Raw genomic sequence first — 23,545 nt, 5'->3', positions numbered from 1 at the left:
CTCCAGCATTTACTGAGCACCTACTGTATGCCAGATATCACCCAAGGCTCCTGATACGTTACTGTGAACAGGACAATTTGTCTCCTGTCCTTACAGTTCCCTCAGGTATATATGCACACTTGAAATCTTGAGGCTTCTTCTTAGTATTGGATTACCAAAAAGTTTGTTCAGGTTTTCCTGTAAGATCATATGGAAGAACCCAAATGAACTTTTTGACCAACCCAATACATCTGTATGCTTTTTAGGAAATAAAATCCCTTGAGACTTGTACCATATTTTCTGCACAGTCTGAATTGCCTTTTACTGCCATAACTATAAACAAGTATCTATAGCTATTAATGAAAGCAACAGGTTTCCAAACATTTTAAGTTCATAACATTAGGTCCAAAATCCTCGAATGTAAATGTATAAATTTTATGAGATCAATAAGCATTAACAAATAGTAGAAACAGTACTTCACATCAGCCAAAAATCTGGATATGCATCCATATTTTATCTTCTCTACTTAAGTAAATGTTTGCCATTTTCTCTTTTTTAACACCTCTCTCCTAATGACACTAATCTCAGAAACACATAGCTTTCAAATGAGATGAAGACAAGTTTTACAGCACACCTCTCTTAGAAAGATAGAGTAAGTTATTGGGCTTTCCCCCCACTTCCTGGGTACACAATGGGCTCAAGTGATCCTATGACTTTTTCAAGGTAATAATTAACCCAAAGCGTCTTACACTTTTACTAGCTGGCTGCTGACAAAACAAGCAATATAGACTTCGTACAAAATGGCAAATCTTGTCTTCTTTTAACTAAGATCATGGCATCTGGTCCCATCACTTCATGGCAAATAGATGGGGGAACACTGGAAACAGTGGCTGACTTTACTTTTTTGGGCTCTAAAATCACTGCAGATGGTGAGCACAGCCATGAAATTAAAAGGTGCTTACTCCTTGCAAGAAAAGCTATGACCAATCTAGACAGCATATTAAAAAGCAGAGACATTACTTTGCCAACAAAGGTCCAACTAGTCAAGGCTATTGTTTCCAGTCATGTATGGATGTGAGAGTTGGACTATAAAGAAAGCTGAGCGCTGAAGAATTTATGCTTTTGAACGGTAGTGTTGGAGAGGACTCTTGAGAATCCCTTGGACTGCAAGGAGATCCAACCAGTCAATCCTAAAGGAGATCAGTCCTGAATATTCACTGGAAGGGCTGATGTTGAAGCTGAAACTCCCAATACTTTGGCCACCTCATGCGAAGAGCTGACTCATTTGAAAAGACCCTGATGCTGGGTAAGATTGAAGGCAGGAGGAAAAGGGGACGACAGAGGATGAGATGGTTGGATGGCATCACCGACTCAATGGACATGAGTTTGGGTGAACTCCAGGAGTTGGTGATGGACAGGGAGGCCTGGCGTGCTGTGGTCCATGGAGTCGAAAGAGTCAGACACGACTAAGCGACTAAACTGAACTGAACAAAATGGCAGATCTTGTCTTCTTTTCTGGGTACAAGAAGCTAACTTTTGGCAGCTTGGTGAGAACAAGAGTGGGTTTACCCATGGCTTTATACTCCCTTAAGACAGCAGGCAGCAGTTCCCTGTGGCCACCTATGAGTCAGTCCTCTGTCTATACTGGGTGAAATTTCCTGCTCTCACCACTGATGTTTCCCTCTCCTTTTCAAACCAAAGGATACTCTAAAATACCAGGGTGTTCCCACTACCACAAATTTCAATATTATTTCATTGTGGGAACAAATGGTAACAGAGACCATTTGAAATCCATTCATGATGATATATTAATCTTCACTGGAAATGAACTGAGTGTTTACTATTTATTCTCCATGGATACTGCAAGGACTAGGGACAGGAAGACATTTCTGTTTGAAATTTGAAACTTCAAAATGTAAAATCCAAGTGATTTTCTAATACTTGCAATCTAAGTCATCCTTAAATATTTTCCTAGAGTCCTCAAGAGTAACATAGGTTCAGTCATCTCAGAATATTCTATAATAAAGACAGTTCATTTATTCTCATTTTAAAAATAATGTGCTATTCAATTAATAACTAGAGCTAATTTCTCTTATAAAATACAAGTGCTGTAAATGTGTTATAACTATCTTTCAGAATAAAAGTTAATCATTTCTTAAAAAGGTGGTCTTAAAATTGAGGCTACCTTTTCCTGTACAGCTCTCACCAATTGGCATATACTGTGAAGGAAGCTTGCCTGACAAACTTGGCAGGGTTATAATCATTTGCTTTTGGTGGCATCATAAATGGTTTGCATGAGTACTTCTGCATCCTGATTTGACATTTAAAATCATTTAACATAAGTTGCACCACCCTAGCCAATTTCACTTCAGATTAAAACTTCCTCTTCAAGATGTTTCCCCAGTAACAATACATTTTTGCAAATATGGATAATCCCAATGGATGGTACACAAACTAAATTAAAAAATTAAATTATTTAAAAACTACAAATGGTAGAAATGGGAAGAACCATGGAATTCATCCAAGTCAGTTCTATTGTTTCCAAGATGAAGAAACTCTAGCCCTAGAAGTTTACTCCATGAGTTGTGGTTTTTAAAAAATTCAGCTGCACGGTGTGCCCAAATTCTAAAAACACTCACTTTGGAATCAAATGGCATTCCTCTGGTTCTAGAGTTTGTCAGGAAGATCTCAGGGGCCACCCGGGGGTCTAGGGGTTCTGGCAACTCATTTCCTCTTTAACCAGATCAGGCCTTGTTTTATCTGTTTGATATTTGGAGTAAAATTTTATTTGGAGAAAGAATGCCACTACTATAACAAAAAGCAGTGCTTCAGATATCTGAGCCAATTTGCTTTTGTCTAGTACAGGCTTAGACTGCTTTCATTCTAACAATCCTAATAGCATCTTAGGGCAGAGAGGAGCCAGGGGAAGGTGGGGAGGTGGGGTGGCTCAGCAGTGTGGCCCTCAAAAAAACAAGAGAGTAGCTAGGCTGTGGCTCCCACTGGATGGGCACAAACCCTGAGTTGTCATCTTACACATCCCAAACGAATCAGATGAAATCAACAGGAGCAGAGACATCAGGATAGTTCCAAAGCGTGGATGAAGGGGCCTCATTGACAACAGGTACTGACCACTGTGCCCCCGAGAAAACTCTGCGCCTGGGACTGTTGAGTAGACCTGACCTAATTTTGTTCCTTTTTTCACCTTTGACAGAGAATGTTTCACTACAATCACAAATCATGACTAAAGAAAACTAAATAAATCTGTTTCTACCTAACAGGTGTATCACATTTCAATTATCTAAATACACTTAAAGACAAAATTTCTTAAAACCTGAAGAACAGGTTTTTCTCATCCTATCAGATGAATGTTATCTCAAAAAGTTATTAAAATCAATTATTATTTGTTTTTTTTAACCATAATTTTGTTAAAGAAAACAACTGTTGAAGAATCTTTTTTATTACTGGATTGGCTACAGAATATAAAATACAGTTGGGCTAATATTTATTTCTTTAGCAGATTTCTAAAAAATTTCTCAAAGGCAAAGACTCTGATCTTTTAAAAAAGACTTGGAAATTAAATACTATAAAAACAATCTAAAATGCATAGGTTTAAAATCTAAGTGTAAGAACAGGAAATGTTTCCTTATAGCTATTTCTTAAAGACCCAAGTATCTAAACTATTCTATTTACATATTAATATATATTTTACTATTCTGAACTTCTTTAAAATACTCACAGTTACTTATCACTCCTCCCAGTGGATCCCCTTTAAAATCAAATTCAATATCCATATATTTGCCCTGCAAAAGAAAGAATTTGTGAGTTAAGTTCACCTCAAAATATTCAGTCTGTATCTTACAACATAGCATAATAAGCCCTTTATGCATTGGTTTAAATGTAATTAAGAAGGACATAGTTTATGTAACCATGATGCAAAACAACATGCCTCCATAAATCAGATCAGATCAGTCGCTCAGTCGTGTCCGACTCTTTGCAACCCCATGAATCGCAGTACGCCAGGCCTCCCTGTCCATCACCAACTCCCGGAGTTCACCGAGACTCACATCCATCGAGTCAGTGATGCCATCCAGCCATCTCATCCTCTGTCATCCCCTTCTCCTCTTGCCCCCAATCCCTCCCAGCATCAGAGTCTTTTCCAATACTAAATACTCCATTAGCTCAAACTGAACATATCTCATTGCTAATTTAGGAATACATCTTCTCAGCCATCATAAGACTTTTCCATTTCAGATATGTGCTTCAAAGCTCTTAATGGTATGTTTATTCAATCCAAAAATGAAAACCAGAAAAAATAAGTATTTCTTGCATATGCGCTAGCTAGGAATATAAATTATTTCAGTTTTATAGGCAAAGTATGTTTTAAGCCATGACTAGACATTTCAGACATACTGGATGGTGGATAAAATGGAACACTTCAAGTTCTGTTTTTACATCTACTCAAATCAAATGCACGATTATGTGGTGTGACCACCTCAGAATCAAAGGCTGATCATTATTCTTTTTGGCTTTTGATCTAGATTATACAGCAACATATAACTCATGCTCGTATTATACTATATAGATGGAGTCTCAAACACACAGGAATACACGTAGAGTGTCTCATACTATGATTTGTAGAGAAGAATCTCGAATCATCTGGTTAAAGAGTTACAAATATATCAGAATAACTGACAGCTGTTTTTTGTTTGGAAAAGTGTGTGTTGATCTAATAAATTGTCTGGTTTTGTTTCATATTCTACCTTAGTCAGATCTATGGTTTATAAATAATTCTGCCAGAGAATTAATTTAATTCTATTTTTCAAAATAATGGTAAAGGAGAAGAAACACAATCCCATGGCACACAATCAATGATGCAATCTGTGACTTTTTATTAGATTGTGAATGCTCTCCTGCCTTCTTCACTGTCATAGGTCATCTGGCCTCTTTAAGTCTTCACTTACTCATTACGAAGATGTCCATCAAGCATCTCCTAGATACTAATGTAGACACAAGGGAAAGCAAGGCATAGCTCCTGCCCTCAAGGAACTTACAGCCTGGGGGAAACTGGGACATAAACAGGACATAACCATGTACAGGGTTGCAACCTACATGGGTCATGGTGCTGTGCACAAAGAACAGAGGACGGGGGCAGTGTGGGAGATCTTCCCCGACTTAAAGGCGAAGTATCAGGAGAGGTTAGGCAGGCAGGCGCTCAGGGGTCAGGGAAGAGCAGGCTTAAGGACTGGCACCCATGAGGATACTAAAGGAAGCCACAATATCATGACACCAACATTTTCTCCTGACACAAAAGTCTTGTCATTCAAGGTTCCTCAACAAGGATGCAGTGATCAGACTTGCCTCTTTCTAAGATCACTCTGGCTGTGTAGAATGGACTGCAAAGGATCTAGCTGGCAGAGGTGACAGCACATGGAGAGAAATGGTAGTTTGTAGCTGGTGTGGCAAAGGAGGAAACTAAACGGAGTTGAGAGCTACGGAGGGAGTCATGATGACAGGTTGCAGTTAGACGCAGAAGGTAAGGAAGGTTGGGGTCAAGAATTCCAAAGTCCAGGTTGAGATCCAGGCAATTAAGAGCAGTGCTCTGCAGGAGACATGGGGACCCCAGAGCCAAAGCAGCTATGAAGGAGGGAGAAACAGTAACTTCACAAGAGAGTCAGAGGTTGACCAGAGGAGACAGGATGACTTTGATGGCAGGTGGTCCCGGGGCATAGGAGGTGACAGAGCTGGAACACAGGAGGAGGGACGAGTGAGAGACAGGAGTGTATGTGAACTGACATGGGGATAGGGAGGTGTCAAGGAGTGGGGTTAAGTGAGTCTGCAAGCTTTGAAGATGATTCTGTGAAGCAGGCATAATACCATCAGCTGAGAATAAAGAATAGGAGGTTTGAAGTGAGTAAACCCTGTGGAGAAGGGAAATGGAAACTGACCAGGGCTCAACTCCAGGACAGCACTGAGAACCCAACGGATGCCCATGCTGACAACATCCCCAAGGCGTGGTTCTGATCCTGCCACCAGACCACTGACAAATAACCAGGGGCTTCCCGCAGACTACAAAACCAAGTCTGAGACCCTGACCCTGCTTCTCCAAGCCCTCCAGCTGGGGCCCAGACCCATCTTCCCAGTGCTCTGGTCCACGGCTCCATTCACAGAACCTCTGGCCTGGCCACGAACTCTGGCAAATGCAGGTCCACACTGGCTTCTCCCCCTCAGTTCCTCAATCTGTAGTGCCAGTTCCTTGGGCTCACCACTTGATTTTGGCTTCTTTAAATCCTGTGGACCTGCTCAGGACTGTCCCTGCCCCGGACTCCTCCAGCTTCTTGAGTCTGAGCTTCCCTAACTCTTCATCTGTACTTGTCATGGGGAACTTACTAGTTTCTGTGTTGTAATTATTTTCAGACATGTCCATTTTCCTGACTAGGCTCTAAGCTTTTTCAAAATAGGTATCCATTCATCAACAAATAAATGTCTCCAGAGTCCACTATGGCACCAGCTTATTCAAGCTCCTAGGGCCACTTTAGTGAACAAGGGGCTGAAGAGCTCATTTCCTCGGCTCCTACTCTCCAAGGCCAATGAGGATGGAAATGGGAGAAGAGAGCAGAGTTAACTCCAGAGCCCGATGAATACCTTCAAAAATGAAAACAGGGTGAAGTCACAGAGGCTATAAAAGGCATCATGGAAGTGACATCTGAGATAAGACCTACACAATACGAGATGCCAATCATACACAGAGCTGGGGACAGAGCGCATTGGCCAAAAGGACCAGCAACAGAAAGGCCCAAGGCCGGGAAGCACTCGGACATGCCTGACCGTCACAAAGGCCTGTGTGGCTGAGGCCTGGGGAGCCCAGTAAGGGTCGGCTGGGCAGCCTAGCTTGCCCTAGGAGGATTGAAGGAGCCCAGGCTGTTTTCCAGGTACAAGGGGACCGCAGAAGCTGTCACTGGCAGGGGACGGCAGTTTGCAAAGACCACTCAGGCTGCTAGTGGGGAAAGGACTGCAGGCTGCAAGAGGACATGCAGGGAGACCTAAGCTTAACTATGTTTAAAAAACAAAAAACAAAACAGAGTTTTCAAACAAATGAATAAACTGTGTGTGTGTTTCTATTCTTACTGAATGAGAGGCATGGTGATGAGATCTTCCTGACCCTATAACGCTTTCTCCCATGCTCTCCAGAGCCTCACACAGCTCAGGGTACACAGCAGATGCTCAACAAAATCCCCTTCCAAAGTTTTTTGGTCAAGAAGTGATTTTCAAAGCCTTACCCTATCCCCCCCTCCAAAAAAAAAAAAAAACACTAAGTCTTAACATAAGCTCAATATGTCAAATTAAAGTGAGTGCTGTGGTGGGGGTCACTATGAGATATATCATGGGAACACTGGTCGACACTGTCAGCTAGAGTGAGATGAAGGGTCTACCAGATTTCTCAGCAAAGAGATCAAGAAATTTATTCCAGGATAATCAGTCAAACATAGTTGAAGGAAAGGTTAATTTCCCTGGAGTCATAAACCCCTGTTATATTTACAGCAGTAATTTTAAACATATAAGAGTCCTACTATAGTATTATAACACAGACTCTAGTATATTACTGGCAAAGTCACAGGGCACAAAGCAGAGAAATTACTAAAAACTGGGCATGAAATGATTTAGCTTATAATCAAGTATTAATCTCATATCCTAATACCCGTGTTATGATAGCATTTCTCTGAAGTTATTCAACAAGCTGAATTACTTGCCGAGCCTTTTGCTAGATTTTCCAATATCTCTAAGTACTAATGACTCTTTAAGCAATATACTTCTCTGCATTTTTATGGTCTATAGACTAAATATATTTGCAAATTTTTAAAATGTATGTACATTTGCCAACAGCAAAAACAAAATCTCTAACCTATATAGAAGCTTGATCTTTGGAATTACTCCTATCTGCCCACACTTTGTGTCTAATTCTATTTATGTAATGAGATTAGCCATGTTACCACAACAGGAAAAGGCATGGCTTAAATCAGTTTTAACAACTTAAGGGGGTAATCCAATGGAAAAAATTCATTGCCTTGGAATTAGGAACCTTAGTCTTTCACTTTCCAAGCTATCAAAACTATCTCTACTGAGGTCATTCTCGTACCTTAAGCATGGGACAATTCTAATAAGAAAAAAGTAAAAGGGGACTAAAAGAAGCTAGGGGTGAGGGTTGGGGAGGAGGTGTGGGGTACAGGAAGAATCTCTGGCAGGGAGGCACAGAAGATCATCAATAATGGTCCGAAGCAATGTATATGAGAACACAGCTTTATCAAATGTATAGAACTAACTATAGGAAAAAAGCCATCCAATTTCAAAATGCAACCATGACACTCATCATATTTCCCCCAGCTGCCTCCAGGCAGTGTGTGCCTCCATAAAGACCAGAGGTGGGAAAGAAGGCAGCCCAGATGGAGAGATCCCAGGGGCTGATGTGCAGAGTGCACACTGGAGAGAAATGGAGATGAGGCTGGAAAGGATTCAGTCAGCTTCAGCTGTCACTATTCGGTACTCCTCTCATCCCCTACAGGTTGCCACACTAATTGATTTTTACCTCTATAAGGTTTTAGAATACATGTCCATCCTTTCTGGCCCCACTGAAGAAAGGTTAAGAGCTGTACAGTATACAAACTTGACACCTAGTCTATCCTCCTTTCTACTTAATTTCTAAGTCTTAATTATGATTTTTAAATATCAAAACTCACATTAGTAAAGATTCTAAACAGCCCTATTTAAATTGCTCACAGAATTTTACGATAGACGATAAGAAAACGTGGGGAAAAATAAACAGCCTGTCACTCCATGAAGAATTTGAAAGGAAAATTCCAGAAAGCATGAAAATAATCCTTATAGAACTTTTAGCCTATCTCAATACAGTGTTTCTTATTTTTTTAAATGTGGGTATTAAGACATATTAAACATCTACTGGTTGTTTAAACACACATGAACTAAATATTAGTGTTAACACTTATGCTTATACAAATACTTACAAATCTAGAGGAGTTGTCATTCCTTACAGTCTTGGCATTTCCAAATGCTGGTAGGAAAGAAACAGATGTGTGGTCAAGCGACAGAAAAATAATTTCAAGCCAAAAACTAAAACAAATACATGACATCTATAAATTTCTAGAAATGCTACTTGCAGCAATGACAGTTCCGTCCAGAAAATTTCCATAGAAACTAAACACAAGTTTTAATAAGCTGCCAAAGCTCCCATGTCCTCTTATAAGTTCATAGAAAGAATCATTCCTATGATTCGTGGAAATTTTTTCCAAGTACTACTGTAAACAATCTTGTCTAATTCAACACCTTTTAACTGCTTTGATGGTAGTCAACTGAATGGCTAGCAAGCGGGGCTTCTGTGTTCTTCTTCCATTACTAACAACGAACAAGGTTATTTTAGAGATAACTACTTAACATTACCAAAGGTTTTATGAAACTCAACTGATGAGGTTTCCAGGTGGAAAAAAAACATGAGAAATTTTAAACTGTTTAATTAACTTTGAAATAAAAGCTATTTAAATGTGATTAAATATATAACTGAAATACAGAAAGAGTAAGAAATTTGGAAACTAACATCATTTCCAATAGACTAAAAATATCACATAGTTTCATTAGTTTATGTCCATCAGACCTAAGCGAAACAAACAAAACCAAAACAAAAACAGCCCACAAGGCAAAATCAAGTTAGTTCCAAGCTTAGCTGCTTCAGGGAGCCAGAATCTTCCACAGGACACCCTTTCCAATGAGAGCACGGAAGAACCTTGGGGATGACACTGCCCCAGGCACAGAATGCTGCTGTCTGACAAAGGACTTTCAGTGTCAAAAGGTAAGAGGACTGTTTCATCAAGCTTGTGCATAAGATAGGAGCAGATTAATCTGGGCCTTAGTAACAGAATTAAGTGGGATAAATGTAAGTCATAGAAGCAGAGGGGATCCCTGTTTGATGCTGTGAAGCCCAGAAGCATACCTCAAACTTTAATGTGTAAACCAATCGCCTGAGGATCTTCTTCAAGTGCACATTTCAGTTCACTGAGTCCAGGGATGGGCATGAAATTCTGCTTTTCTACCAATACCCTCCCACCCTACCCTGAGGGATCTGTGGGCCATACTGCAGCCAGTAGGGACTGCAGTGTGATATGCAATGCTGTGGTGAATAGAAATGACTCTTTAGATGAGAGGCGAGGCATCAAAACCCCAGAAGCTTTCACAACTTCATTAAGTTAAACAGAGACAAGAAGATCAGAATAATAAGCTCACATGATTCAGTTCAGTTCAGTTCAGTCGCATGCACACCAGGCCTCCCTGCCCATCACCAACTCCCGGAGTTCACTCAGACTCACATCCACCGAGTCCGTGATGCCATCCAGCCATCTCATCCTCTGTCGTCCCCCTCTCCTCCTGCCCCCAATCCCTCCCAGCATCAGAGTCTTTTCTAATGAGTCAACTCTTCACATGAGGTGGCCAAAAACTGGAGTTTCAGCTTTAGCATCATTCCTTCCAAAGAAATCCCAGGGCTCATCTCCTTCAGAATGGAGTGCATGGATCTCCTTGCAGTCCAAGGGACTCTCAAGAGTCTTCTCCAACACCACAGTTCAAAAGCATCAATTCTTCGGCACTCAGCTTTCTTCATAGTCCAACTCTCACATCCATACATGACCACTGGAAAACCATAGCCTTGACTAGATAGACATTCGTTGGCAAAGTAACGTCTCTGCTTTTAAATATGCTATCTAGGTTGGTCATAACTTTTCTTCCAAGGAGTAAGTGTCTTTTAATTTCATGGCTGCAGTCACCATCTGCAGTGATTTTGGAGCCCAAAAGAAATAAAGTCTGACACTCTTTCCACTGTTTCCCCATCTATTTCCCATGAAGTGATGGGACTAGATGCCATGATTTTCGCTTTCTGAAGGCTGAGTTTTTAGCCAACTTTTTCACTCTCCTCTTTCACCTTCATCAGGAGGCTTTTTAGTTCCTCTTCACTTTCTGCCATAAGGGTGGTGTCATCTACATATCTGAGGTTATTGATATTTCTCCCAGCAATCTTGATTCCAGCTTGTGCTTCTTCCAGCCCAGCGTTTCTCATGATGTACTCTGCATATAAGTTAAATAAGCATGGTGACAATATACAGCCTTGACATACTCCTTTTCCTATTTGGAACCAGTCTGTTGTTCCATGTCTAGTTCTAACTGTTGCTTCCTGACCTGCATACAGATTTCTCAAGAGGCAGGTCAGGTGGTCTGGTATTCCCATCTCTTTCAGAATTTTCCACAGTTGATTGTGATCCACACAGTCAAAGGCTTTGGCATAGTCAATAAAGCAGAAATAGATGTTTTTCTGGAACTCTCTTGCTTTTTCCATGATCCAGCAGATGTTAGAAATTTGGTCTCTGGTTCCTCTGCCTTTTCTAAAACCAGCTTGAACATCTGGAAGTTCATGGTTCACATATTGCTGAAGCCTGGCTTGGAGAATTTTGAGCATTGTGTTACTAGCGTGTGAGATGAGTGCAATTGTGTGGTAGTTTGAGCATCCTTTGGCATTGCCTTTCTTTGGGATTGGAATGAAAACTGACCTTTTCCAGTCCTGCTGTGGCCACTGCTGAGATTCCCAAATTTGCTGGCATATTGAGTGCAGCACTTTCACAGCATCATCTTTCAGGATTTGAAATAGCTCAACTGTAATTCCATCACCTCCACTAGCTTTGTTCGTAGTGATGCTTTCTAAGGCCCACTTGACTTCACATTCCAGGATATCTGGCTCTAGGTGAGTGATCACACCATTGTGATTATCTGGGTCATGAAGATCTTTTTTGTACAGTTCTGTGTATTCTTGCCACCTCTTCTTAATATCTTCTGCTTCTGTTAGGTCCATACTATTTCTGTCCTTTATCGAGCCCATCTTTCCATGAAATGTTCCCTTGGTATCTCTAATTTTCTTGAAGAGATCTCTAGTCTTTCCCATTCTGTTGTTTTCCTCTATTTCTTTGCACTGATTGCCGAGGAAGGCTTTCTTATCTCTTCTTGCTATTCTTTGGAACTCTGCATTCAGATGCTTATATCCTTCCTTTTCTCCTTTGCTTTTCGCTTCTCTTCTTTTCACAGCTATTTGTAAGGCCTCCCCAGACAGCCATTTTGCTTTTTTGCATTTCTTTTCCATGGGGATGGTCTTGATCCCTGTCTCCTGTACAATGTCACGAACCTCAGTCCATAGTTCATCAGGCACTCTATCTATCAGATCTAGTACCTTAAATCTATTTCTCACTTCCACTGTATAATCATAAGGGATTTGATTTAGGTCATACCTGAATGGTGTAGTGGTTTTCCCTACTTTCTTCAATTTCAGTCTGAATTTGGCAATAAGGAGTTCATGATCTGAGCCACAGTCAGCTCCTGGTCTTGTTTTTGTTGACTGTATAGAGCTTCTCCATCTTTGGCTGCAAAGAATATAATCAATCTGATTTCGGTGTTGACCATTTGGTGATGTCCATGTGTAGAGTCTTCTCTTGTGTTGTTGGAAGAGGGTGTTTGCAATGACCAGCACATTTTCTTGGCAAAACTCTATTAGTCTTTGCCCTGCTTCATTCCGTATTCCTAGACCAGATTTGCCTGTTACTCCACGTATATTTCTTGACTTCCTACTTTTGCATTCCAGTCCCCTATAATGAAAAGGACATCTTTTTTGGGTGTTAGTTCTAAAACGTCTTGTAGGTCTTCATAGAACTGTTCAACTTCAGCTTCTTCAGCGTTACTAGTTGGGGCACAGACTTGGATTACTGTGATACTGAATGGTTTGCCTTGGAAACGAACAGAGATCATTCTGTCATTTTTGAGATTGCATCCAAGTACTGCATTTTGGACTCTTTTGTTGACCATGATGGCTACTCCATTTCTTCTGAGGGATTCCTGCCCACAGTAGTAGATATAATGGTCATCTGAGTTAAATTCACCCATTCCAGTCCATTTTAGTTCACTGATTCCTAGAATGTTGACGTTCACTCTTGCCATCTCTGTTTGACCACTTTCAATTTGCCTTGATTCATGGACCTGACATTCCAGGTTCCTATGCAATATATTGCTCTTTACAGCATCAGACCTTGCTCCTATAACCAGTCACATCCACAACTGGATATTGTTTTTGCTTTGGCTCCATCCCTTCATGCTTTCTGAAGTTATTTCTCCACTGATCTCCAGTAGCATATTGGGCAACTACTGACCTGGGGAATTCCTCTTTCAGTATCCTATCATTTTGCCTTTTCATACTGTTCATGGGGTTCTCAAGGCAGGCTAAAAGATGGTCCAAGTTTTGAAAGCAATTGTCTGATCAAAATGTGGAGAGTTCACTGTGGATATTCAATAACCAAACCCACTGTGTTACATTTCATGTTAGCCAGTATTTTTATGTTTTTGATTGTTAAAAAAAAAAGTAGTTGGTTCCTGCTCAGTTAAGACAAAATTTACAAAGTCACACCAGGCAAGTCCTTTGATTCAGAGATTCCACTTGGAATGGGTATGGCTTCATGGTCCCTGACAACAAATTCTCTTTTTGATAGTAAATAAGCTGAGATGCTGTATTGAGTAAAGAAACCTGCACATGAAAAACACTCAAAAAAGGATACTTGCTGAAGAGGTCCTTATCCCACATCCACCACCAGCTAAAGGGCTTTGATACATGTAACCTTGCTAATGGTGAGTGTTGACCTAGTCATCATGAACACCATAACTTTTCCATGTTTTCATGGGCTAGATCTTTGCGGCGGGGGTGAACATGCAGGGATGCCAAATTAACTAATATGCACAGCCCCAAAGTCTAGCACAAGATGCTGACACATAAAGGAGAGTTTATTGTGGTTTGAAGGTCAAGGGCAAGTGAAGGAATTGCTTCAAGAAACTTTATTCAGGGTGCCATTTGCAAGCCATAGACCGTCTTTTCATCAAACAACTCTGAGTTGCATATTACTAAACATAGTTCTAAACACTAAAGTCTTTTATTGTAAGCCTCAGAAGCAAAAACAAGTGTTCCATTATAGAACACTCGAGACACACTCCTCAATTGTTTTTTTAAGTTCATTGTTCTAAGTGTTCATTTACAGTTGCAGCTCCAGTTAAAAAGTAAAGCATTCCCATAAAATATAATACATGCCTACAGTGGACATTTCTCCCATTTCCTGCACTGAGGCCTCATTTCAAATACCATCAAATAAAGAGTCAAATTCTAATCACAGATGCGAGCTATAGCATTCCACAGTGTTTCTCCGTTAGATCTCAGCATTCTTAAAATAAGATCTACAGAAATATAACACATGTATAGCATCCTAACTTAAAAGCAAAAGACAATAAACAAAAAGTCATAATACTGGAATAAGAAGAAGATATAGTGCTTTCTATCATAGCATCTTTATTTGTTAAGGTACTGAAGGGAAGGAAAGATCAGTAACAATGTAATAGATGTTTTGGCCTCTGTTTCTCACATGCAAAGTATTTCCATGAGTTTTATTTCACTATCTGGGGGATAAAGATGTATACGGTGTAATAATGTGGATGGAGGGACTAGGCCTGAGTAACAGAGACAATGGGCAGGGCTGTTTCTCCATACTGGGTTGGGGCAGGGTGAGGCGGGGTTCTCCCTCCAAAAGCAGCTCTGCTTTAATCCATGTTAAATCTTGACCTTCCATGACTCTGAACAAACAGTTGAACCACACTACTCTTTTGAGACCAGAACTTCTGACCAGGGGTTGTCTTGACCCCCACAGGGGACAGCTGGCAATGTCCGGAAACATTTTCAATGGTAACAACTAGAGGCAGGGGTGCAACTGGCACCCAGTGGGTGGAGATCAGAGATGCTGCTAAACGTCCTACAAGGTACAGGACAGCCTTCTACATCAAAGACTTATCCAGTTCAAATTGTCAATGTCCTCGCTGAGAAACCTTTTCTATCCTAACAGCTGTGTCAAATGACAATACAGGTATGCTTACAGTATAAAGCAATGCAGTGGGCCTTCTATCAACAGAGACAGGCTTTCACTTACTGATTTCAACATATGGATGGCTTATGCTGATGGTTTATGCCAACCTCCATGATAGAAGGGGACTTATCCCTGGCTTGGTTTCCTGATGGTATTATGGACTAAATATTTATGACCTTCCCTCCCTCCAGCTTCACATGTTGGAAGCCCTAACCCCCAGTGTAATGGTATTGGAGATGGGCCTCTAGGAGGTAAACAGATGAGGTTATGAGCCAGCCCCCAACCACCCATCATCCCCCTCCTCCTCCCACATATACACACAAAGAAGAGGTCATGTGAGCACACAGCAAGATGGTAGCTGCTTACCAACCAAGAGGCTTCAGAAGAACACCTACCTTAGCAGCAGGTGATCTTGGACTTTGGAGCCTCCACAAGTGTGAGAAAATAGATTTCTGATGTTTAAGCCACCCAGTCTGTGGTACTTTGTTATGGCAGCCCAAGCTGACTGACCCAGATGGCCAACCAGAGAATAAAGTCAAGTTTAGGCTTTCTTTAACCCTTAGAAACTGGTCCTTAAATGTTTCTCTGACATAGCCTTGGTTTCCTTGACAACAGAAATCACCAGCCATGGGTGTTATTCTGAATAAAATAGCACTGCCCTCACATTACTCTTTTTCACTAAGTTTCTCCCCGCTGTCAAGTCAAATGCAAATAGCAATTGATTAATATTAAGCAAAATTTAAGTAATTCAAACAAAAACTGAGAGGGAAAAAAGTGACTGCAAGTGGGAGAGCTCCTTTAGTCAAGGAAAGGGTTCCCTCCTTCAAGTTCATGCAGCCCCGAGTTCCTATGGCATGCTACCTTGCTCAGCAGGTCTGGGCCTAACTCTCCTCTTCCCTCTGCCCTCCTAGGCTACCTCCAGGTGCCTGAAGTGCCCTGAAAAATGGACTGACTGTTCAAGTCACACTGAACCAATATACATCCCAAATCCTACCTTCCAGAACTGGGTTGGACTGTAAAAGCTGTTCTTTGACTTGATTAACTTCTGCTCCTTTTCCACAAACAGCTGCCACGTAGGACATAACAAGCTTGCTGGCCTCTGTGGATGAAAACAAGCCATATTAATAAATTAAACCGATAAAAATTTTTTTTTTTTAATTTTGGGGTGAAGAGATCTGGGCGAGAATATGCACTAATAGTGTTTTCAAAAGCCTGCACTTCCTGGGAGCAAAGAATGTTTTGGAAATCTTTTAAAATATTCATGCTTTCTATTCAGATATATCACTGATTTAGGTGTAACAGAAACTGTGCTTAAAGGTTATCACTGAGTTGCTAAAAAATTGGCTGAGTAAACATAGCCAACAAGATCTCAGGACTATATTCTTAAAGCAATTGTTTCTTAAAAAACTAAAAATAGAGCTACCACATATAATCCAGCAATTCCACTCCTGGGCATATATCCAGAAAAAAACCGTAATTCACACTAGTATGAATAAAACAGATAAACAACAAGGACCTACGGTATAGCATGGGGACCTATATTCAATATTTTATAATAACCTGTATGGGAAAAAAAATCTTAAAAGAATTGTGTGTGTATAAATATATACCTATAACTAAATCACTTTGCTATAGTCCTGAAACACATTGTAAATCAAGTATACCTCAATAAAAAATTAATTTTTAAAAGCAATTGTTTATATACAATTACTATATTATACACAGGTGATTCAAGTCAAAATGAACTTGATAACCTGAGTGTCTTTACCAAATGTATTTTTACAGTTTACAAGAACTGTCTCTCCTCAAAAATACTTTCTACATCAAATTGGCCTGCTTACAATCAGATTAATTACTCTTCAAATCAATTAAAAATCTAAGCAGCTAATCTTAAGGATTTGAATAGAAGAAATGCAGACCTTCCAGGGAACCTTTTAGTTACTTTCATAGACTTCACTAGGAGAAAGATCTCTGCTAAAAGACGCAGGCCACCAGAGGCATGCAAAGAACTCTTTGCTCAAACTGGTGCTTTTGCTTTGCATGAGTGCTCAGTTGTGTCCCACTCTTTGTGACCCCATGGACTGTAGCCCACCTAGGCTCCTCTGTCCATGGAATTCTCCAGGCAAGAAACTGGAGTGGGTTGCCATTTCCTCCTCTAGAGGATCTTCCCAATCCAGGGGTCAAACCCACATCTCCTGCATCTCCTACAATGGCAGGCAGATTCTTTCTTACTGAGCCACGTGGGAAGCCCAGCTGAAACTGGTAAGGTGGGCCAAATCTGGTTTTATCCTTCCCCAATCAATACATGTTTCTTCACAGCATCTACTTCCAAAAAACTGATCCTTTTAATATTGTTCCAAGGAATGGTAATAGATGTTAAGGGAAAATGAAGTCCAAAGTCAAACGAATTTGGGGCCACAGTGAGTTAGGTTAAGTGAAACAGGTTTCCTTATTACATGGCTTCTTAGAGGAGCATGTGCATTGTGGAAGTCTGGAAAAAGATCAAGAACGCACCATTTCCCAAATTTATTTGCTATCAAATTTCTTTCGAACTGTCCCAGTTCTAATGTTCCATAATCAGGATCTGGTAAACACTCAACCAGTAAATGTCAGCAAAATAACACAAGGACCCACATTCGGGCAGTCAAGAAGAAAAACCAATCTCCCCAAATCTTACTTTCTTGCAAGTTCTTTGCTCTGGTGCCACTGTCGGAGGGCAGGAGAGCCTTCCCCAGGTGTGAGTGGCAGGACCCCTACCTACGGGTGTAAGGGGATCAATCTTAATACTGCCCTTTCTCATGAGGACATACACAGGTAACTTCCAGCCCATTTCCCACATCTGTATGTGAAGAAATGAATGACTGGAATATGACCTTGAGTGTATTGCCCAACACGTGCTTCAGGGCCTACACACAAACCCAAAGCATCAACTAGTAACAGGAGCCACAGAGCACCAGGAATCCACGCAGGTCTCACAGAGTCCTCAAGGGAGTGCTAGCAGATACAGTGCTGAGGAAGCAGACGATCTCATTGGAGCCCTGAGGACGGTGGTGGGAGGCGGGGTACTTCTTCAATGGTTGGAGTTAATGCTGCCTCCAATTTGCTTACTGGGTAACGAGAACGAGTCCAAACAGGTTCTCTGGTGGTCTGTGATGGCTGATTTCTGCTGTCTCCTCTTAAAGACTGTAACTGAGAAATATCAGTCTTGCATTTTTGCAATACCCTCCTTCCAGAGGGCACTGTCCCTTAACACACCCTCCATCCTGTCTAGTTCCTGAACCACATTTCCCATTGCACTCAAGGTTTAACTATGTAAAGGCAAGCGAACTGTATGGACACACTTTTGTTGCTCCATCAGGGCAACCTGGCCTCAGTCATGGACAAAAGTTTATATTATTACCTTTCATTTCACTTTTGGGTGCTGCATTTCCCATGCCCACCAGTCCACACTGGAACTCTTCTTCTGTCACTTCGAAATACTTTGTTTCTAGGCTCTCTGGCTTTCAAAGTCAGGTGAGACAGCCCTCCCAGCAAACTCCTGACGCCTTGTGCTATCTGGTCTCCCAACTGTGGGCCAACTCTCCTGAATCGCCCACGCATTCCAACCTTATGGTGTGGCCTCTGAAACCATTCACCTCCAGGCTTGCTTTCTCATCATCCTGTTTACTCAACAGCATTCTTTACTCCCTATCCCCACCTACACTCTCACATGTATTACCTATACTCTTCCTGACTTGAATTTCTGGCCCTCTACTCATTATACTACTAGAAGAATGGAAGCATTTACAGGCAAAAGAACTGCTCCAGGTAGTGGTAAACACACACACAGACATATTTCAGATGGAAAGGTAGGTTTTCTTTTAGGTAAACTAACAAGAAATATTAAAAGTCCAGGCCAGGCTATTTTGCTTATTTCAGTGATTATGAACCTCACTGCAGCAAAACCTCAAACCTCAGATACATGGCTACACCCAGTTCTCTGAAAATCTTGTTCGAGTCCAGGATGGACACCAGGGACAAAGTGCTGTGTGTGTGCCCATGTGTATGGGAGCAGAGGGAGGAAGGGAGATCAACCAGGAACGAGAACTCTTTGGTAGCTGGGGGAATTGATTTGACCTCCCATAGATCTTTTAATGGCCTGAACGAAATAGTATCAAATTCTCTCGGGGTCAAATCTATTTTAAAAAGGCATCAGTAGCAGATTTTTTGGAACTTGGATTTGGCTGACATCATACAGCTGTTAAAACTGTATGTAAACCCACAATATCTACCGAGATATCACGATGAGGTTAACTTAAGTTGAAATTAGGAATCAGTTTTATTAATTTTAAAATCTATTTAAGTAATTCAAATATAATGTTTTAATATACTTCAAAGATCCTTCTAAGTTGTTAATAAGCTTCTATGTTCAGATTCTTAACTATCTTCAGTAATTCTACTACTGGGCTCATTTTAATAAATCATTTTTGGAAGCTGGGATTAAGGGTAATTTTCTCCAAATAAAGCCTCACTGTCTAAAAGAGACTACTCTTATTATTTTTTTTTTCCTGACATGATACTTGATCTTTAACTCAAGTAGTTCACAAGAGAGTCGACTACTTTAGAGAAAATAAGTAAACCTGTAGGACAAGTGGCAAGGTCCACGGTAGTTCAGAGACTGTTTTCCCTATATTTCACCATGCTGGAGACAAGAAATAATAGCTATCTAATGAGACTTTCTGCTTCATTTTCCTTGGCTCTTCTATGCTAAAGTTCAAATACATTTAGATCTTTATTCAAATATTTAGATATTTATCTAAATCAAAACTTTATGTAATCACCTCTATATATGAAAAATATTACATTTCTGAGGAGAATCAAGAATTAAATTATCATCCTCCTCGACACTACAAAGCCCAATTTTTGAATCATGTTAACTGTCACAGGAACCAACTAAGCATGACCTTGGCAACCACAATATAAAACAGTAAGCCTTTTCCAAGACAATACTTTTGAGTAAAATGAATGCATTAATCCACTAATCATACTCTCAGGGACAATGTCTTGCATGTTTGCTGTAAAAATATAAAAGGGTTCTATTTAGGACAAAAAAAAAGGGTATTCTTAATATGTACTAGCCATTCAGGTGTGACCTAAATCAAATCCCTTATGATTATACAGTGGAAGTGAGAAATAGATTTAAGGGCCTAGATCTGATAGATAGAGTGCCTGATGAACTATGGAATGAGGTTCGTGACACTGTACAGGAGACAGGGATCAAGACCATTCCCATAGAAAAGAAATGCAAAAAAGCAAAATGGCTGTCTGGGGAGGCCTTACAAATAGCTGTGAAAAGAAGAGAAGCGAAAAGGAAAGATATAAGCATCTGAATGCAGAGTTCCAAAGAATAGCAAGAAGAGATAAGAAAGCCTTCCTCAGTGATTAATGCAAAGAAATAGAGGAAAACAACAGAATGGGAAAGACTTGAGATCTCTTCAAGAAAATTAGAGATACCAAGGGAATATTTCATGCAAAGATGGGCTCGAAAAAGGACAGAAATGGTATGGACCTAACAGAAGCAGAAGATATTAAGAAGAGGTGGCAAGAATACACAGAAGAACTGTACAAAAAAGATCTTCAGGACCCAGATAACCATGATGGTGTGATTACTGACCTAGAGCCAGACATCCTGGAATGTGCAGTCAAGTGGGCCTTAGAAAGCATCACTACGAACAAAGCTAGTGGAGGTGAGCTATTTCAGTTGAGCTATTTCGAATTCTGCAAGATGATGCTGTGAAAGTGCTGCACTCAATATGCCAGCAAATTTGGAAAACTCAGCTGTGGCCACAGGACTGGAAAAGGTCAGTTTTCATTCCAATCCCAAAGAAAGGCAATGCCAAAGAATGCTCAAACTACTGCACAATTGCACTCATCTCACATGCTAGTAAAGTAATGCTCAAAATTCTCCAAGCCAGGCTTCAGCAATACGTGAACCGTGAACTTCCAGATGTTCAAGCTGGTTTTAGAAAAGGCAGAGGAACCAGAGATCAAATTGCCAACATCCGCTGGATCATGGAAAAAGCAAGAGAGTTCCAGAAAAACATCTATTTCTGCTTTATTGACTATGCCAAAGCCTTTGACTGTGTGGATCACAAACAACTGTGGAAAATTCTGAAGGAGATGGGAATACCAGACCACCTGACATGCCTCTTGAGAAACCTGTATGCAGGTCAGGAAACTAACAGTTAGAACTGGACATGGAACAACAGATTGGTTCCAAATAGGAAAAGGAGTACGTCAAGACTGTATATTGTCACCATGCTTATTTAACTTATATGCAGAGTACATCATGTGAAATGCCGGGCTGGAAGAAGCACAAGCTGGAATCAAGATTGCTGCGAGAAATATCAATAACCTCAGATATGCAGATGACACCACCCTTATGGCAGAAAGTGAAGAGGAACTAAAGGGCCTCTTGATGAAAGTGAAAGAGGAGAGTGAAAAAGTTGGCTTAAAGCTCAACATTCAGAAAACTAAGTTCATGGCATCCGGTCCCATCACTTCATGGCAAATAGATGGGGAAACAGTGGAAACAGTAGCTGACTTTATTTTTCTGGGCTCCAAAATCACTGCAGATGGTAACTGCAGCCATGAAATTAAAAGACACTTACTCTTTGGAAGGAAAGTTATGACCAACCTAGACAGCATATTAAAAAGCAGAGACATCACTTCATCAACAAAGGTCCGTCTAGTCAAGGCTATGGTTTTTCCAGTGGTCATGTGTGGATATGAGAGTTGGACTATAAAGAAAGCTGAGTGCCAAAGAATTGATGCTTTTGAACTGTGGTGTTGGAGAAAACTTTTGAAAGTCCCTTGGACTGCAAGGAGGTCCAACCAGTCCATCTTAAAGGAGATTAGTCCTGGGTGTTCATTGGAAGGACTGATGTTGAAGCTGAAACTCCAATCCTTTCGCCACCTCATGCGAAGTGCTGATTCATTGGAAAAGACCCCAATGCTGGGAAAGACTGAGGGCAGGAGGAGAAGGGGATGACAGAGGATGAGATGGTTGGATGGCATCACCGACTCAGTGGACACGGGTTTGGGTGGACTCCGGGTGTTGGTGATGGACAGGGAGGCCTGGCGTGCTGTGGTTCATGGGGTTGCAAAGAGTCGGACATGACTGAGCAACTGAACTGAACTGAACTACAAGGGAAGACCCATACATGTAAATGAGCAGGCTCTACATGGATTCCATCACTGTGTCAGGGAAGAAAGGTATGAACATAAGCAAGGCTTTCTGAGGATCTTTTTTTTTCAGAACTAATAAATTTATCCAGGAGTTAACAAGTACCCACGCATGCATTAACAGATAGCTAGGTTGGCCAAAAAAATTCATTTGGTTTTTTTCCATAACATCTTATGGAACCCAATATAAGTATCATCGTATGTCACATACACATCATATAAACCCTGTTACATATATCACATAGCATAGAGATAGCCATACACTTATACACCTAATACTGATATATTTATCTACTTACACACCTCTCTATTTCCTTGGCTAAAGCACCCAAGGTTTTCTAGCGACTGAACAGGTCTGGTAGTTCAGTGACCGAAAGAGTATGACTGCCTATACAAGCAAGCCACGTTTGTATACAGTGAAACAAGGACTCTACAACATTGAAGAACACCCTTTTCAATAGCCCTGAGTCTGCTGTGCTACAAAATAACCCAGCTGCAGCACATCCAAACTGGCCAGACAGGCAGCTGTGAACTGCCCCAATCAAAAGCAAGGGTCTTGCAATGAGAAACACTGCCTCTGCTTCGAGAGGAATCGTGACTGGAAATGTTTGTACTGAAACACAATTAAAAAGAAGCTGCTTTGCCTCTGAAAGTTGGCCACAAAATCTCTGATAATTCATATAAAACACACGAGTCATGAAAGACCTCGCTCACATGAGGAAGAAAGAAAACATAGCTCACGGCATTTTGGCCTTGAGCTTGCTTAGCTCTTCTGTGTCCATGTGGAGATAGTCAGCATTGTAAAACGCTCGTGGATGTTTAGGCTACAAAAAGTCAGTCACATCTCTGTTGCTGACCGAGTCAGAAAACTATCACAGATATAAAGCAGTGCAAGGTCATCTGGGGTTCAGAACCAAGGGTCTTAACGAGCAGGGCAGGCTTCACAACTCTTGTAGCAGATGGCTGCAGAGTTCCTAGAAACTGATGTAACTGTAAAATTAGAAGCCAAATAATTTATAAAGCTTTCTTATATCAGGATCATCTTCTCAGGCCCACAGTTTACTCTGATGTCCTTGGAAAAATGCAGTTATGATGGTTCCCTCATGTTCTGCCTCCCTGCCCCCATCAGTGCTTGAATGGCTCTCCACAAACTATTTGTATTCATGATAGTGAATTGTGAGTTCACTGCCTAGAAATAGTTGGGCACTTTTATGAGGCATGATGAATTTTTTATTTAGCACAGCAGTAATGAATTAAATAGGACCCCAAAGGATTCAAAGAGTTTACACCTCTCCCTGGGAGCTCTCATTATACGACCCTACAGTGTAAGAGTGTCTCCAATGTTTAAGACC

The 23,545-nt window shown here is 40.8% G+C and overlaps 1 protein-coding gene across 5 annotated transcripts in view; it reads right to left on the bottom strand.

Annotated features, from left to right (window-relative positions):
• Positions 1 to 23,545, bottom strand: part of MYO1B (myosin IB) — a 199,214-nt gene that overhangs the window by 69,982 nt on the left and 105,687 nt on the right. For all 5 annotated transcript variants that reach the window (XM_027563152.1, XM_027563160.1, XM_027563136.1 and 2 more), the window contains exons 5-7: positions 15,964 to 16,068; positions 8,997 to 9,043; positions 3,716 to 3,779 (exon numbers count right to left, since the gene is read on the bottom strand). In XM_027563152.1, coding sequence (XP_027418953.1) covers positions 3,716 to 3,779; positions 8,997 to 9,043; positions 15,964 to 16,068 — 216 coding nt within the window. The remainder of the gene's footprint in view (positions 1 to 3,715; positions 3,780 to 8,996; positions 9,044 to 15,963; positions 16,069 to 23,545) is intronic.

Source organism: Bos indicus x Bos taurus, chromosome 2 (genome assembly GCF_003369695.1).
Source record: "Bos indicus x Bos taurus breed Angus x Brahman F1 hybrid chromosome 2, Bos_hybrid_MaternalHap_v2.0, whole genome shotgun sequence".
NCBI classification, from domain to species: domain Eukaryota; kingdom Metazoa; phylum Chordata; class Mammalia; order Artiodactyla; family Bovidae; genus Bos; species Bos indicus x Bos taurus.
The sequence above is the reverse complement of the archived record's forward strand: the minus strand, read 5'-3'. Positions and strand labels throughout refer to the sequence as shown.